The sequence below is a fragment of the Corythoichthys intestinalis genome, chromosome 21 (genome assembly GCF_030265065.1).
Source record: "Corythoichthys intestinalis isolate RoL2023-P3 chromosome 21, ASM3026506v1, whole genome shotgun sequence".
Taxonomy (NCBI): domain Eukaryota; kingdom Metazoa; phylum Chordata; class Actinopteri; order Syngnathiformes; family Syngnathidae; genus Corythoichthys; species Corythoichthys intestinalis.
In genome coordinates this window covers 18963162-18978133 of record NC_080415.1, presented here as the reverse complement: position 1 = coordinate 18978133, position 14972 = coordinate 18963162, and the positions used below count along the sequence as shown (strand labels likewise).

At 38.9% G+C, this 14972-nt stretch overlaps 1 protein-coding gene across 1 annotated transcript in view; it reads left to right on the top strand.

The window, feature by feature from the left end:
* Window positions 1-226: 226 nt before the first annotated feature.
* The window catches only part of dlgap5 (discs, large (Drosophila) homolog-associated protein 5), a 17193-nt gene continuing 2447 nt past the window's right edge, over window positions 227-14972 (top strand). The window contains exons 1-13 of the mRNA XM_057825860.1: window positions 227-350; window positions 4875-5119; window positions 5230-5393; window positions 5574-5642; window positions 7146-7185; window positions 7258-7335; window positions 7418-7504; window positions 8910-8984; window positions 9058-9346; window positions 9433-9521; window positions 13900-14060; window positions 14135-14236; window positions 14575-14830. Coding sequence (XP_057681843.1) covers window positions 4888-5119; window positions 5230-5393; window positions 5574-5642; window positions 7146-7185; window positions 7258-7335; window positions 7418-7504; window positions 8910-8984; window positions 9058-9346; window positions 9433-9521; window positions 13900-14060; window positions 14135-14236; window positions 14575-14830 — 1642 coding nt within the window. The 5' untranslated portion in view covers window positions 227-350; window positions 4875-4887. The remainder of the gene's footprint in view (window positions 351-4874; window positions 5120-5229; window positions 5394-5573; window positions 5643-7145; window positions 7186-7257; window positions 7336-7417; window positions 7505-8909; window positions 8985-9057; window positions 9347-9432; window positions 9522-13899; window positions 14061-14134; window positions 14237-14574; window positions 14831-14972) is intronic.

The following is a 14972-nucleotide window of genomic DNA, read 5'->3' as shown; positions in this document are numbered from 1 at the left end:
GACTTGCTAGCCCTCCCATTTTTTGGGGATTGGTGTTAAACCCACAGTGAAAATACATTTTAAGACATTTCTTGTTTGAGCGATGTAATCTAATTTCGACGTTACCATTTTTGTTATTTTTTGCAAAATCTAATATTGAGTTGGTGATTTACAACCAAACTGTGTTGTAGACCCTGAATAATTTCAATAAAGTTTTTTTTTTTTTAAATAAGCCAATGAGGATTCAGCATTTGAATGACGTCAGGCCAATCAGATCCCTAACATTTTGTTTAAAAAATATTCACTGGCTGCCGTTTGAGGTTGTTGTCTGTCCTCCGCCTCAATTACGCTTTTGTTGAGTTTACCACAAGGTAAGACGACTTTTAAAAATTAATCTGCCATAATGTTGTGAAACCTTTCAAGGATTTGCTTTCGCAATCTGCTCCTGAAAGACTAAAGAAGTTCGTGAGTCCGAATATTGTTACACGTGAAGTTGAATTTGGTTTTTGACCAACTATTACATTTAAAGCACAGCTTTTGTCAAATAGACTATTACTGTAATGGAAATCACATTTAGCTTCCGCGTTTTTCTCCTGACTTAAAAATACAATGGGGAGCAAAGTAATGATTCAAGTCCTTCACTTGAAAGTACAGTATCAAAGTACCCACCATGAAATGTACTCGAGTGCAATGGTAAATAGGCAATTTAACCCGTTTATAACATTCCCCAAAATCTACATTGGCTAGTGAAAGTAGCAGACATACAAATTGAATTTACGTTTTCCCCCACAAGAAGAGATATTTGTTATTCCTGAGTTAAAGTCGATTAATTTGGAGATGAAACTAAAAGCAACAACGCATTTCACCCTCATTGAAATTCAACACCGCGAGTAATACGTGCAAGTGGCATAGTGGTGCAAATACAAAGAAACCGAAGAAAAATCCTAAATTATGTACAGTGAGGAGCAGGAGTATTTGCACCCCTTGTGATTTTGCAAGTTGACCCACTTAGAAAATAGGTAGAGGTCTGAAATTTTGATTATAAATGCATTTCCACTTATGATATCTAAAAAAAATTTAAAGATCCAGAACTCACATTGTATAATTTTTCAATAATGTATTTGTATTTACTGGGGTTCATAAGTATTTGTACCCCTGAGAAAATTGGTGCTAATATTTAGTGCAGAAACCTTTGTTTGGAATTACAAAGGTCAGACACTTTCTGTAGTTCTTCACCAGGTTTTCACATATGGAAACAGGGATTTTGGCCCATTCCTCCACACAAATCTTCTCTAGATCTGTCAGGTTTCGGGACTGTCGCTGAGAAACGCAAAGTTTCCGCTGTATTCAAAGATTTTCTGTTGGATTGAGGTCTCGAGACTGGCTAGGCCACTCCAGAACCTTGAGATGCTTTTTACGCAGCCACTCCTTGGTCAGCTTGGCTGTGTGCTTCGGATTATTGTCATGTTAGAAGATCCAGCCACGACTTATCTTCAAGTCTCTGACTGAGGGAAGGAGGTCATGCCTCAAAATCTGACGATACATTTCACCATTCATCCTCTGCTTTATACAGTACAGTCGTCCGGTCCCCCTTTGCCGAAAAGCAGCTCCAGAGCATGAGGTTTCCACCCTCATACTTCACAGTGGAGATACTGTTCTTGGGATTGTATCAATCCTTCTTTTTCCTCCACACACGACTAGTACATTTTGCACCAAAAAGTAGTACTTTGATGTCATCCGACCACATGACTTTCCCCCATGACCCCTCTGCATCATTCAGATTGGTCCCTGGCAAACTTCAGAAGGGCCTTCACATGAGCCCTCACTTTTCTCATCATGAGTGATGCCCCATGAGGAGAGATTTTACATGGAGCCCCAGTCTGAGGGAGATTATCAGTCATGTTTAGCCTTGTCTATTTTCTAACAAATGCTGCAACTATTGATTTATTCTCACCAAGCTGCTTTTCAATTGTCCAATAGACTTTTCCAGCTTTGTGGAGCTCAACAATTTTTTTCTCTGGTGTCTTTTGAAAGCTCTCTAGTATTGCCCATGGTAGCAGTTGGATTATGACTGACTGTGGGATGCACAGGTGATAATAAACAGCTGAAATGGGTGGTGTGTGGGTGGTTACTCATGGGGTAAAGCAGGGGTCCCCAAACTTTTTCCTGTAAGGCCACATAACTTTTCCCTTCTCTAATGGGGGGCTGGGGTTAGTTTGTAACAGAAAAGGTGTGACGATTTCAGTGCCTAAATGTAAAAATTAGGGCTGTCAAACGATTAAAATTTTTAATCGAGTTAATTACAGCTTAAAAATTAATCGTAATTAATCGCAATTCAAGCCATCTCTAAAATATGCCATATTTTTCTGTAAATTATTGTTGGAATGGAAAGATAAAACACAAGATGGATATATACATTCAACATACAGTACTGTATTTGTTTATTATAACCAGGGGTGCACATAAGTGGTCCGCATGCGCGCATGCGTACTGGAAGTAGACAAACGCGCTGGCCCTCAACGGGTTCCATACGCTTTTGCGTACCGATGGCTGACCACTGTATTTGCTGCGGACACGAGAAAATAACTTCTCAAAATGTCGAAGAGGCACGCCACACTGAGTAATTACTTCCGTGTTCCCCCACCCCCGTCAAAAGACAGACAGACGACAGCGACGTCACCGGAGCTACCGAAAAAAAGGACTTTTGCTGAAAAGTGGCTACAAGAGGTATCATGGCTAGAAGCAAATGATGCTCGCACGGAAATGCGGTACAAAATGTGCCGTGAGAATCCGAATGTCGCCGATAAGAGCAGCGCAATTTATGTCGGGTCAAAGAATTTCAGCCATCCAAACTTTGAAAAGCACGAAAAAAACAGAGAGCATGTGGCAATTAAGCAAACTATCGATGTCAAACAGGACCCCACTCGCCCTATGGACAGGTGGCGGAATAAAGGTAATGAACAGCGACATGCACTGACAAACGTGTTTTTGCTCGAATTTTACAAAGCTAAACATGCACGTTCAATGAGGTCTTATGAGGAGGACATCCCACTTTTAAAAAGGCTTGGAGTTAATGTGGGAGCCGCATAATGCCCTTTATTTGGAATTGGTGCTTTTTATTTCTTTACATTTCACTTCAAAGTAATGGCAATTATGTTGTGTCAGTTGATGTTAATCCAGCATTAATTGTTAATATAATTAATTGAAGTTAATTGGCTCTAAGTAAAGCTTGTCATAAATTTATCGCATCAGGCGGGTCGGCTCTCAAGCTCAATGAGGACCAAGTCACATCTCCAGGTCCTCCTCTGAGTACCTGGGCAAAAAAATTATGTGCACCCCTGATTATAACAATAAATCAACAAGATGGCATTAACATTATTAACATTCTTTTAAAGCGATCTATGGATAGAAAGACTTGTAGTTCTTAAAAAAATGTTCGTACAAGTTATAGAAATTTTATATTAAAACCCCTCTTAAGGTTTTTGTTTTAATAAAATTTGTAAAATTTTCAATCAAAAAATAAACTAGTTGCCCGCCATTGTTGATGTCAATAATTACACAATGCTCATGGGTTCTTAAGCCCATCAAATCAGTCGCACCCAAGCGCCAGCAGAGGGCGACAAAACTCCCAAAAACACAAGTAGCAAGTTGACATTGCACTGTGCTGTCATTGTAATCTGTTTGAGCCTGGCATGTGCCTTAATTGCGTCAAATATTTTAAAGTGATTAATTAAAAAAATAATTACCGCCCGCTAACGCGATAATTTTGACAGCCCTAGTAAAAATTTATTGTTTTTTAGAAAGCCACAATCAAATAACCCTTTCTGAATTCTTCACGAACAAAAGTAAATAAAATAAAAATAATAAACATAAGTAATAATAACACTATTAATTAAATAGATAATAACCAAATAACCCTCTTTGGGTTCTTCACAGAAAAAGCCAGGAAATAAATAACACTATTGAAAAAAAAAAAAATTTTTTTTTTTTGGGTTTTTTTTTTTTGGGGTTTTTTTTTTTTTTTTCGTTTTTTGTTTTTGTTCAGGGGGCCGGACCAAATGTGGCCGCGGGCCGGGACCACTGGGGTAAAGGATTACTTTTTTAAGGTAAACTGACAACTCTTTGAGTGTCATAATTTTTGCTGATTCTCAGGGGTGCAAATACTAAATATGAACCACATTAAATTCCATTGTCTCTGAGTGGAAATGCATCTATGATTGAAATTTCAGACCTCTACCTATTTTCTAAGTGGGTGAACCTGCAAAATCACAAGGGGTGCAAATACTTCTGCTCCTCACTGTATTTGGACTCCCTAACTAAGTTTCCACTAGGGCTGCAACTAACGATTTTTCACAATCGATTAATCGGACAAATGTCACTTTTTTCAATTACCTTCACAATTTACCTTGAAGTTGTTTTAAACATGTTGTAAGTAACAATGAAGACAAAATAGATGACTATTTCCTTCAAAAATAATATTTTATTACAGCTTCTTGATTTAACTGTAGTCTACAACTGTATCGATTATCACATTCGTTGACAACTAATTTATTGTTGGATTAGTTGTTGCCGCCTTATTAAGAAGCTAGTTTAGACAGTAAGCTGTCCGAAAATTGGCAAAAATGTAAATTGTTGTTTTCCAAAGTAAAAGCAGATTTTTGTTCATGTCCTACTTGGCTTTAACAAAAATATAATGACGGAATCTGATATTTACAACTGAGAAAATATATGTATGTTATAATTTTCTAGAACTTAGACAAGTTTAAGGTGAAGGTCCTAAACCATTAATTGGTTATCAAAATAGTTGTTAATTTGCTAATCAATTACTTGTCGATTAATCCACTAATTGCTGCACCTCTAGTTTCCTTCATTTATTTTTCGTTTTTCCACCACAGGCACATCATCAGCATGGAATCCCAATTTGCTAATTTGCGCCACCGGGACAACAGCGTGGCCATGCTGAGGGTCAAAATGTTCCGCCGATCGAGCCAAACACTGAAGGAGAATCGAGAGCGGCTTTTAGATGCACGAAGACCGCTAGCTGATCTCCAGGAGCTTTCGTGTCTAGGAGATGACTCCGTTGTGACCAACTTGTCTGCAATGAAAGACAAAACAAACATCAAGGAAAAACCTGCGAAAAGTATATTTGTTTAATTTCCTCCGTTTTGAATGCTAACACCAGAGGTGGCAATAGTACTCACATTCTTAGAAATACACTTACCTCTGTTCAAATATATCTTTAATCTGCAGGCAAGGCCAGCGAGGAGAAACTCAAGCAGCTTGCACGCTGGAAAGAGAGAAAGGCCCTTGAAAAGGAAAAGAAAATCAGGGAACAGAAGAAAGTGTTTAGGACTGGTTTATATCATCATAAAGACACTATCTTTCCCTTGCCTCCACTACCGGAAGCTTCGGCTGTAAGCGAAAACTCACTCTTGTTTTACGAGTCTGACATTTTCTGTCAAAGTATTTTGCGTTTATGCATGGAATACTCCTTTTTTTTTTGAGGCATGCGATGACCGGATTGGATCGTTCAACAGGAAGATGGGATGTGCTGCAATATTTTAAGTTGTAATAATTATGCTTTTTCATGATAGGCAAAAACTGTTCCAATGCAGAGCAGCAGAGTCACTCGCTCCATGAAGCAGCAACAGCCATTACAGAAGGTAAGATTAAGAGGGAAACAAAGTGGATAAAGTTGGCTAAGTCGCTAACATTGTTGTATTTGCTAGCCCTTTTAATTTTGTCTTAGTCATATTTTAGTCTAGTGCTATAACGATTAATCAATTAACTTGAGTAATTCGATTAGAAAAAAGATTTGAATTAAATTTTGCTGCTTTGAGTATTCGTTTAATTGAAGTGGCGTTGTAATGGTTTGTTTTCAAAGTGTTGTCATTTAGTTTTATTTATTATTATTATATTTGTGTGGATACTCCCCTCTAGTGGCAACAGTGAGTATGACATAACTCATTTCACATGGCTAAATCCAGCTCCCTATTAAGACCAAATATGGCTGAGTTTTTGTTTGAGCTAATGTGTTTTTCAATGCACTTGTAATTTAGTTTATAGGTAAATGTAGCTGTTTTTTGTGGGAATATGTGTTTGCACCATTTGTTAAAAGCACTGTAAAAATGTTAGCATTTTATAGCATTTAAGCTAGCGGACTTTTGCTATATAAGTTTGCCAGTTGTTTTCTTTTTTTTTTTTTTTTTATTGTACTTAGAGCCTCATTCATTTATTTGTATTTTTTATGTATATACCATTTGAGGCTTTTTATGTTCTTTATCAGATTTTTTTTTTTTTTTATTCGAACTAGCTATTTTCATCAATTAATCAACTACTAAAAAATTCGATAGCTGCAGCTCTATTTTAGTCATTTCAAAATGTTTTCATCTAGCTTTAGTCGACAAAATCTCGCACAAATTTATAATAATTTTAGTCGACAGTTACTCAAAAATATATTTGTCTGTAAAATTCAAAGTTTTATTGCGTAAAGGTTTCCAACAATTTCAAAAGAACATAGACGAGCACATATTGTAAGTGTACAGGAAAAGCAGTACTTTTTCAATTAAACCTACCTAGAAGCCACAAACTGTATGTTAAAAATAAAAAATTTAACATCCTCTAGACTTACTGACCAAAAAAGACAAGTGGCTCTGCTTTAGACTGGCTAGTGTTTTAAGAGGACGCTCGCCATTCTGAAGCTAATGCTATGCTATTGTAGGATTACATTTAGCGTCTGATGATCACTCAATACAGACCTTTAAAGGCTAAAGCAACATTGCATATTCTTTCTTGCCAAGAAAAGAAACCTTACCATGTTTCCAAACAAGCAAGATGGAGCGTGGCCTACCTTGAGACACATCCTAAACTCCGGTGAGGACGTAGAGGGCTTCACTTCTCACTTGAGTGACACGATGCAAGCTGACGTACTCCACGTACAATATTAAAATGTCATGCATTGTGAACATATGACAGAAACGATGTCGCATTTTTATCTCGTAGTCATCTCGTCAAACGAAAACTGGCATTCGTCTTGTTATGTTCTTGTCTCCCAAGCCACATTTTTAGATCGTCATGAAAAAAATGTCAACCAAATATTTTCGCTATCATCAGTGTTGGTGAAAACAACAGTGGTCGCTAAAATGTTTTTTTGTTTGTTTCTGCAGCCACTGAAGACACAGACTTTAAATACAGCAGCAAAGAAAGGTACAGTCTATTTTTATCACAAAGGACATTTTAATTCAATAAAATTAAATTCTATAATTGTTCCCCTTTCAGATCCACCTACCATGAGACAAACCAGGGGAGCGACCATCAAACCTTCTTCCGCTGTGGCTAAACCCAAAATTTGTGCTGGTGACAACACAGAAGAACATTGTTAAATTTGTCATGTTAATCCTCAACCAACACTCATTTTATTTCCCTATTTGCATTGTAGTGACACCTATTGTGTCGACCAGATCAGCCAATAAGCCTGTTGCTGCAGCCCCCGCAGTGAAAAAGCCAACAGATAACAAATCTCCAGGTATGTGATGTTAGTGTTAACTCATTGGATGCTGCCATTGACTAATTGTTAATCAAATTGGACAACTTTTTTTAACAATTCATTAAAATATTGACCTCAAATTGTCCAAAAACTTAATCATAATTTTTTTTTAAAAACTTTGCTCGAACCAGACTACTGTAAATATTCTCCTTATTTTTAAATTAATTTAAAAAATATATATTTCTTTAAGAACATTTACTTCATTTAATAAAATCTGTATACTATGTACTATATAGTACTATAGTAGTATGTACTATATATACTATACTATGAATCAACTGTCTCTAAGGATGTTCATGCTCCAAACAAGTCATTTTGAATGGCAACTTTCTGGTGTAATCAAACACTAAAAGAAATCAAGAAAAAAAAGATGCGCTAGTCAGTAACTTTTTAGACCCGGACGAAGGGAAAACTTATGGAATCACACAATTCTGAGCGGAAAAAAGGATGGAATCATGAAAAAAACGGCTACAAATGAGCACTTGACACCCCACTAGTACTTTGTACCACCAGAGGAAGAGTAACCGAAGAAATAATTAGCACAGAACATGAATTTTGATTGTTATTTACATCTGTAGCGCTGCAATGCATTCTAGGAGGCATGTTGGACGACAACAGTGTTGACAGCAGGTGGCAGCATAGGTTGGCTGTCTCCCCCAAGGGGGAAGTGATGGCCAAATGAAGCTTCTTGAAGCGATGAAGCCTTTCAGCCAATTGGTGGTTCATTTGGTCTTGATGCCGACATGATGCCGCTGTCAAATAAAATGTTACCGGTTAATATCTTTCAGTGTAAATATCCCATAATACAATAAGGACAGCTATGGCTTATAGTCCTGCATTGCTTATCTATGAACAAATGTCGTTTTCGTGTCAAATTTGGTGGGTGGCTGCTTATAGTAAGGTGCACCTTCTAGTCCGAAAACTACGATAAATTACTTTGTTTTCAGTGTAAATGTACAAGAAATAAGTGAAATTATCTGCCAGTGCTTCAAGTGAATTTTACTTCTTGAAATAAGAAAAATACCGAGCTGAAAATAAGCAAAACAGACTTATTTTAGGCTCTTAGTCAATTTAATCTTTAAAAAAGCTTGTTTGTCAGAAAGGTTCGTAATTCAAGAATGTTCAAAACATTATCTAAGAGCATTTTATTTCATTTGGGTGAAAAATTACCAACTTTTAAATTTTTGGCAGCAATACACATTTTCAGCTAAAACCTGAAGCCCAGAGTAATAAACGGTAAATAATATAATTTACTAGTCGACTAATTACAAAACTGATTAATCGACCATCAACAAAATAGTTTGTGGCAGCCCTGCACTAATGCCACTGAATCATGATCATTCGCTGCCAGCATTTGTACTCTCGTCTCTTTTAAAACATTTAGATCAGAGAATCACAAGGAGCAGAGCGATTGTTTTGGAGATGCCACAAGCCCCAGAAATCGGAAAAAGCTGCATTGGTACAGTATAGTGAAATTTGACAGAATGCCGCTTCTTCTCAAACGACAATTATGGGTCTTACATCTTTTGCAGCTGATGAACCAGTTGAGAAGCCCAGCTCGTTCGCTCCTGAGGGCTTCGTTTTCCAAGCACCGGAAGGCTTGAAAGCCTTCGAATTCGTACCTCTCACTCCTCGCTCGGCAGATCGATTTCTTTCCCCGAAGTTTACGGCCGCTAGCTTCAATTTCTTGCCTGCTGCGGAGGACACTGATGCAATTCCAGCTGAGCCAAGTGAATCTTCTCCTCTGAAATCCACTCCGATAGAGGCTCCTCCTATTCCAAGCAGCCCTGTTGAATCAAAACATGATGTTCCATACTTTAGGTAAAGAATCTCAAAGCTGCATTTAATCTGGTAACTTCTTTTAGAACAGAAGTAGCACTTATATATTATTCTTTTATGACATCCAGGTCGGAGATGGCCAACGAGACAAACAGACTGACTGCGCTTTGTGCGCAGTGGGATACCAAAGTGCACGATGAGTCGATTCCTGAAGAAAGTGAGTGTTAAAAAATATATATACAGTGCCTTGCAAAAGTATTCGGCCCCCTTGAATCTTGCAACCTTTCGCCACATTTCAGGCTTCAAACATAGAGATATGAAATTTAATTGTTTTGTCAAGAATCAACAACAAGTGGGACACAATCGTGAAGTGGAACAACATTTATTGGATAATTTAAACTTTTTTAACAAATAAAAAACTGAAAAGTGGGGCGTGCAATATTATTCGGCCCCTTTACTTTCAGTGCAGCAAACACACTCCAGAAGTTCAGTGAGGATCTCTGAATGATCCAATGTTGTCCTAAATGACCGATGATGATAAATAGAATCCACCTGTGTGTAATCAAGTCTCCGTATAAATGCACCTGCTCTGTGATAGTCTCAGGGTTCTGTTTAAAGTGCAGAGAGCATTATGAAAACCAAGAAACACACCAGGCAGGTCCGAGATACTGTTGTGGTTAAGTTTAAAGCCGGATTTGGATACAAAAAGATTTCCCAAGCTTCAAAACATCTCAAGGAGCACTGTGCAAGCCATCATATTGAAATGGAAGGAGCATCAGACCACTGCAAATCTACCAAAACCCGGCCGTCCTTCCAAACTTTCTTCTCAAACAAGGAGAAAACTGATCAGAGATGCAGCCAAGAGGCCCATGATCACTCTGGATGAACTGCAGAGATCTACAGCTGAGGTGGGAGAGTCTGTCCATAGGACAACAATCAGTCGTACACTGCGCAAATCTGGCCTTTATGGAAGAGTGGCAAGAAGAAAGCCATTTCTCAAAGATATCCATAAAAAGTCTCGTTTAAAGTTTGCCACAAGCCACCTGGGAGACACACCAAACATGTGGAAGAAGGTGCTCTGGTCAGATGAAACCAAAATTAAACTTTTTGGCCACAATGCAAAACGATATGTTTGGTGTAAAAGCAACACAGCTCATCACCCTGAACACGCCATCCCCACTGTCAAACATGGTGGTTGCAGCATCATGGTTTGGGCCTGCTTTTCTAATTTCTTCACAGGGAAGATGGTTAAAATTGACGGGAAGATGGATGCAGCCAAATACAGGAACATTCTGGAAGAAAACCCGTTGGTATCTGCACAAGACCTGAGACTGGGATGGAGATTTATCTTCCAACAGGACAATGATCCAAAACATAAAGCCAAATCTACAATGGAATGGTTCAAAAATAAACATATCCAGGTGTTAGAATGGCCAAGTCAAAGTCCAGACCTGAATCCAGTCGAGAATCTGTGGAAAGAGCTGAAGACTGCTGTTCACAAACACTCTCCATCCAACCTCACTGAGCTCGAGCTGTTTTGCAAGGAAGAATGGGCAAGAATGTCAGTCTCTCGATGTGCAAAACTGATAGAAACATACCCCAAGCGACTTGCAACTGTAATTGGAGCAAAAGGTGGCGCTCCAAAGTATTAACGCAAGGGGGCTGAATAATATTGCACGCCCCACTTTTCAGTTTTTTATTTGTTAAAAAAGTTTAAATTATCCAATAAATTTTGTTCCACTTCACGATTGTGTCCCACTTGTTGTTGATTCTTGACAAAAAATTAAAATTTTATATCTTTATGTTTGAAGCCTGAAATGTGGCGAAAGGTTGCAAGGTTCAAGGGGGCCGAATACTTTTGCAAGGCACTGTACTAGTCCCTCTCAAAAAAATAGCATATTGTGATAAAGTTCATTACATGTACATACTAATAAAACATTAGACTTTCATATATTTTAGATTCATTACACACAACTGAAGTAGTTCAAGCCTTTTATTGTTTTAATATTGATGATTTTGGCAAAAAAGTCAAGAAAAACCAAAAATCCCTATCTAAAAAAATTTTGCGTATCATGAAAAGGTACTGTAAAGAAGCTACTAACCTAATCATCTGAATCAACGATTTAACTCCAAACCCCTGCGAAAGATTCCTGAGGCTTTTAAAAACTCCCAGCCTGGTTCATTACTCAAAACCGCAATCATGGGCAAGACTGCCGACCTGACTGCTGTCCAGAAGGCCATCATTGACACCCTCAAGCAAGAGGCTAAGACACAGAAAGAAATTTCTGAGCGAATAGTGTGTTCCCAGAGTCCTGTATCAAGGCACCTCTGTGGGAAGGAAAAAGTGTAGTAGGAAAGGCTGCGCAACCAGAAGAGGTGACCACACCCTGGGAAAGATTGTGAAGAAGGGCCGATTCCAGACCTTGGGGAACCTGCAGAGACCTGGAAATGGGCTACAGGTGCTGCATTCCTCAGGTCAAGCCACTTTTGAACCTGAAACAGCGGCGGAAGCGCCTGACCTGGGCTACAGAGAAGCAGCACTGGACTGTTGCTCAGTGGTCCAAAGTACATTTTTCAGATGAAAGCAAATTTTGCATGTCATTCGGAAATCAAGGTTTGGAGGAAGACTGGGGAGAAGTAAATGCCAAAATGCCTTAAGTCCAGTTTCAAGTACCCACAGTCAGTAATGCTCTGTTGTGCCATGTCAGCTGCTGGTGTTAGTCTTCTGTGTTTTATCAAGGGCAGGGTCAATGTAGCTAGCTATCAGCTATCTATTTTGGAGCACTTCATGCTTCCGTCTGCTGAAAACTTTTATGGAGATGGATAGAGGTGTGCAAAATTTCCGATTCTTAGATTATTCGTGATTCGGCCGTGGAAGATTCGAGAACGATTCACAAACATCCAAATTCCGATTATTGAAATATGCCAAGTAAAGCGGAAGTACAACACACTCAGCGCGCTGCGTGGTCTTCGGGACGCAATGAGGAACGGAGCGACAGTAGCTAAACATCATGCTTCTCATCTCATTACCCGGCCCCTCGGGTAATGCCAACGCTCAACTCACAGCTCTAGCTCAACTCATGCCACGAGATAAAAAAACACAACAACATACCTGACTGCTGCCGAAAAGCTGCTACAAAGTACATCCACATAATGTTACGGTAGATATCATTTATATCGAACTAGATGCAATATAGATTCGGTAGCGTTAGCAGCACATCTACAGAAAGCTAGATGCGGGCGTTAGTAAACGGCCGCCATCTTAAAGCAGTACACTTCCCTGCAAGGCTGTTGTAGCGAACCTAATTAACTTTTTTATCTAAAATACTCCTAAATCGGTAAAATATTGACTTGAATCTATCTTTAAAATAGTTTTAAAACTTTCACATGTTGAAAGTAGACAAAAGGGAAATTAGGGAATATCAGGAGCAATTTTAACAACTTTAACGGTTGATTCACAACATTCAATTAATTTAATGTAGTTTAAAGCTGCTGATACAGAATGGGGACTGGAGTTTTTTTATTTACTGTTATTTTTGTATGTTTGTTTACTGTTATATGTTAACTTGATACTGAAATTGTAGTTTGGTTTAGCCTGAGAGTATTTTTGAACAATTTTGGAACTAATGTACGAAACATTAAAAAAAAAAAAAAGGGGGGTGGGGGGGTAGGTGCATCAATAATCGTTTTATAATCGAATCGGAGCTTCTGAATCGTAATCGAATCGTTAGGTGCCCAAAGATTCCCAGCTCTAGAGATAAAGATTTCATTTTTCAGCACGACCTGGCACCTGGCTCACAATGCCAAAACGACTGATAAATGTTTTACTGACATTACATCACTGTGCTCAATTGGCCTGTCAACTCCCCTGACCTGAACCCCATTGAGCATCTGTGGGATATTGTGAAGAGGAAGGCCGCTATCAAAGCATCCTGGGCCTCCATAACACCTCAGCAGTGCCACAGGCTGATTGCCTCCATGCCACGCCGCATTGAAGCAGTCATTTCTGCATAAGGATTCCCGACCAAGTATTGAGTGCATAGCTTATATAATTAATTCAAGGTTAACTTTTTTTGTATTGCAAAACACTTTTTTGTATTGGTCGGATGAAATATGCAAATTTGCCAAAATCATCAATAATAAAACTATAAAAGGATTGAACTACTTCAGTGGTGTGTAATGAATCTAAAATATATGAAAGTCTAATGTTTATCAGTACATTACAGAAAATAATGAACTTTATAACAATATGCTAATTTTTTTAGAAGGACTAGTATATTCCATAGAACAAGGGCGTCAAACTCTTTTACCAACCCAACATCATGGTCATGTCTGCCAACTGGACTGTCATGATTGATTGATGACTAATTAGCAAATGAATCAACAACTATTACTAGTAGTTCTCAATCTTTTATTGACATGAGAGAAATTTTATTTTAGTAGGACACATGACATGTGATTTACATTTGCAGGCCACACAAAAGAATGCAGTGGGCCTGGTTTGGGCCCTCAGGCCTTGAGTTTGACACCTGTCCCATAGCATTTTGTATAATTAAAAACAAAGAAATGACCCAATTTTCTCCGTTTGCGATCAGTGAGAGGTCGCATTCGTACAACGGTGGGTCAGGCCAGGCTGCTCATGAAGGAGCGTTTTAACCAGTTTAGCGGCCTGGTGGACGACTGTGAGCTGCACCGAGGGGAGAAGATCACCACCTGCAGTGACCTGCAGGGCTTTTGGGATATGGTTTATTTCCAGGTAAAGCCTACATATACCAGGTTTATTCGTCGCCAGGCGGGGCAGAAATAATGACACTTTTTTCCCGTTTTCAGGTGGAAGACGTGAACAAGAAGTTTGAGTCCCTTCAAGAAGCAGAAGGACGAAATTGGGTGGAGGAACACAAGCCAACACCAAGGCAGAGGAAAACTGTCAAGGTGATTGATCAGTGTTGTTTTTGGCAGCCCTTTTAATTTTTGTCTTAGTCTTTTGGACGAAAATACTTCAGTCTTGGTCTTGATATGAAATTGTCACGCATTGTGGACATATGACAGAAACCATGTCGCGTTTTTGTCTCGTCATCTGGTCAGACAAAAACTGGCATTCGTAAAGTTATGGTCTGCTCTCCCGAGCCACGTTTTTAGCTCGTCATCATCATTAAAAATTGTTCGTCGATGAAATATTTTCGTTATCGTCTTTGTTGACCAAAACGACACTGCCGTCAATGCGTTAAGCATGTCGTCTGGAATTTTTGTTGTTGTTATTGTTGTCACAGCGGAAGCCAACTACAGCACCTGCCAAGCCAGCAGCAACTAAAGCAGCAGCAAAGTCTCGCCTAGCTGAGGTGAAAGCGGCTATGAGAGCACAGAAGGCAGCAGCTGAGGCAGAAAAGGCTGCAAAGGCAGCGGGTGACATCGTAGAGGAGCCTAACCCGGCCACGCAAGGAGATCAATGTCAGCCTGACACTGTGGTCTTTGATGGAGGCTTCTTTCATGTGGAGAGCCCAGCCAAGACACCCAAGACACAGCAAGGTAGCTGTGGGAGGTTTGATTGTGGAGTCTATAGTTGAAATATAGGCAGCAATTTTTTTATTATTTTTTTAAGATAATAGTCTGAAATGTATTGCACTGAAGGAAAAAAACAACAACTGGTTTTCTGTCACCCTGTCAATTA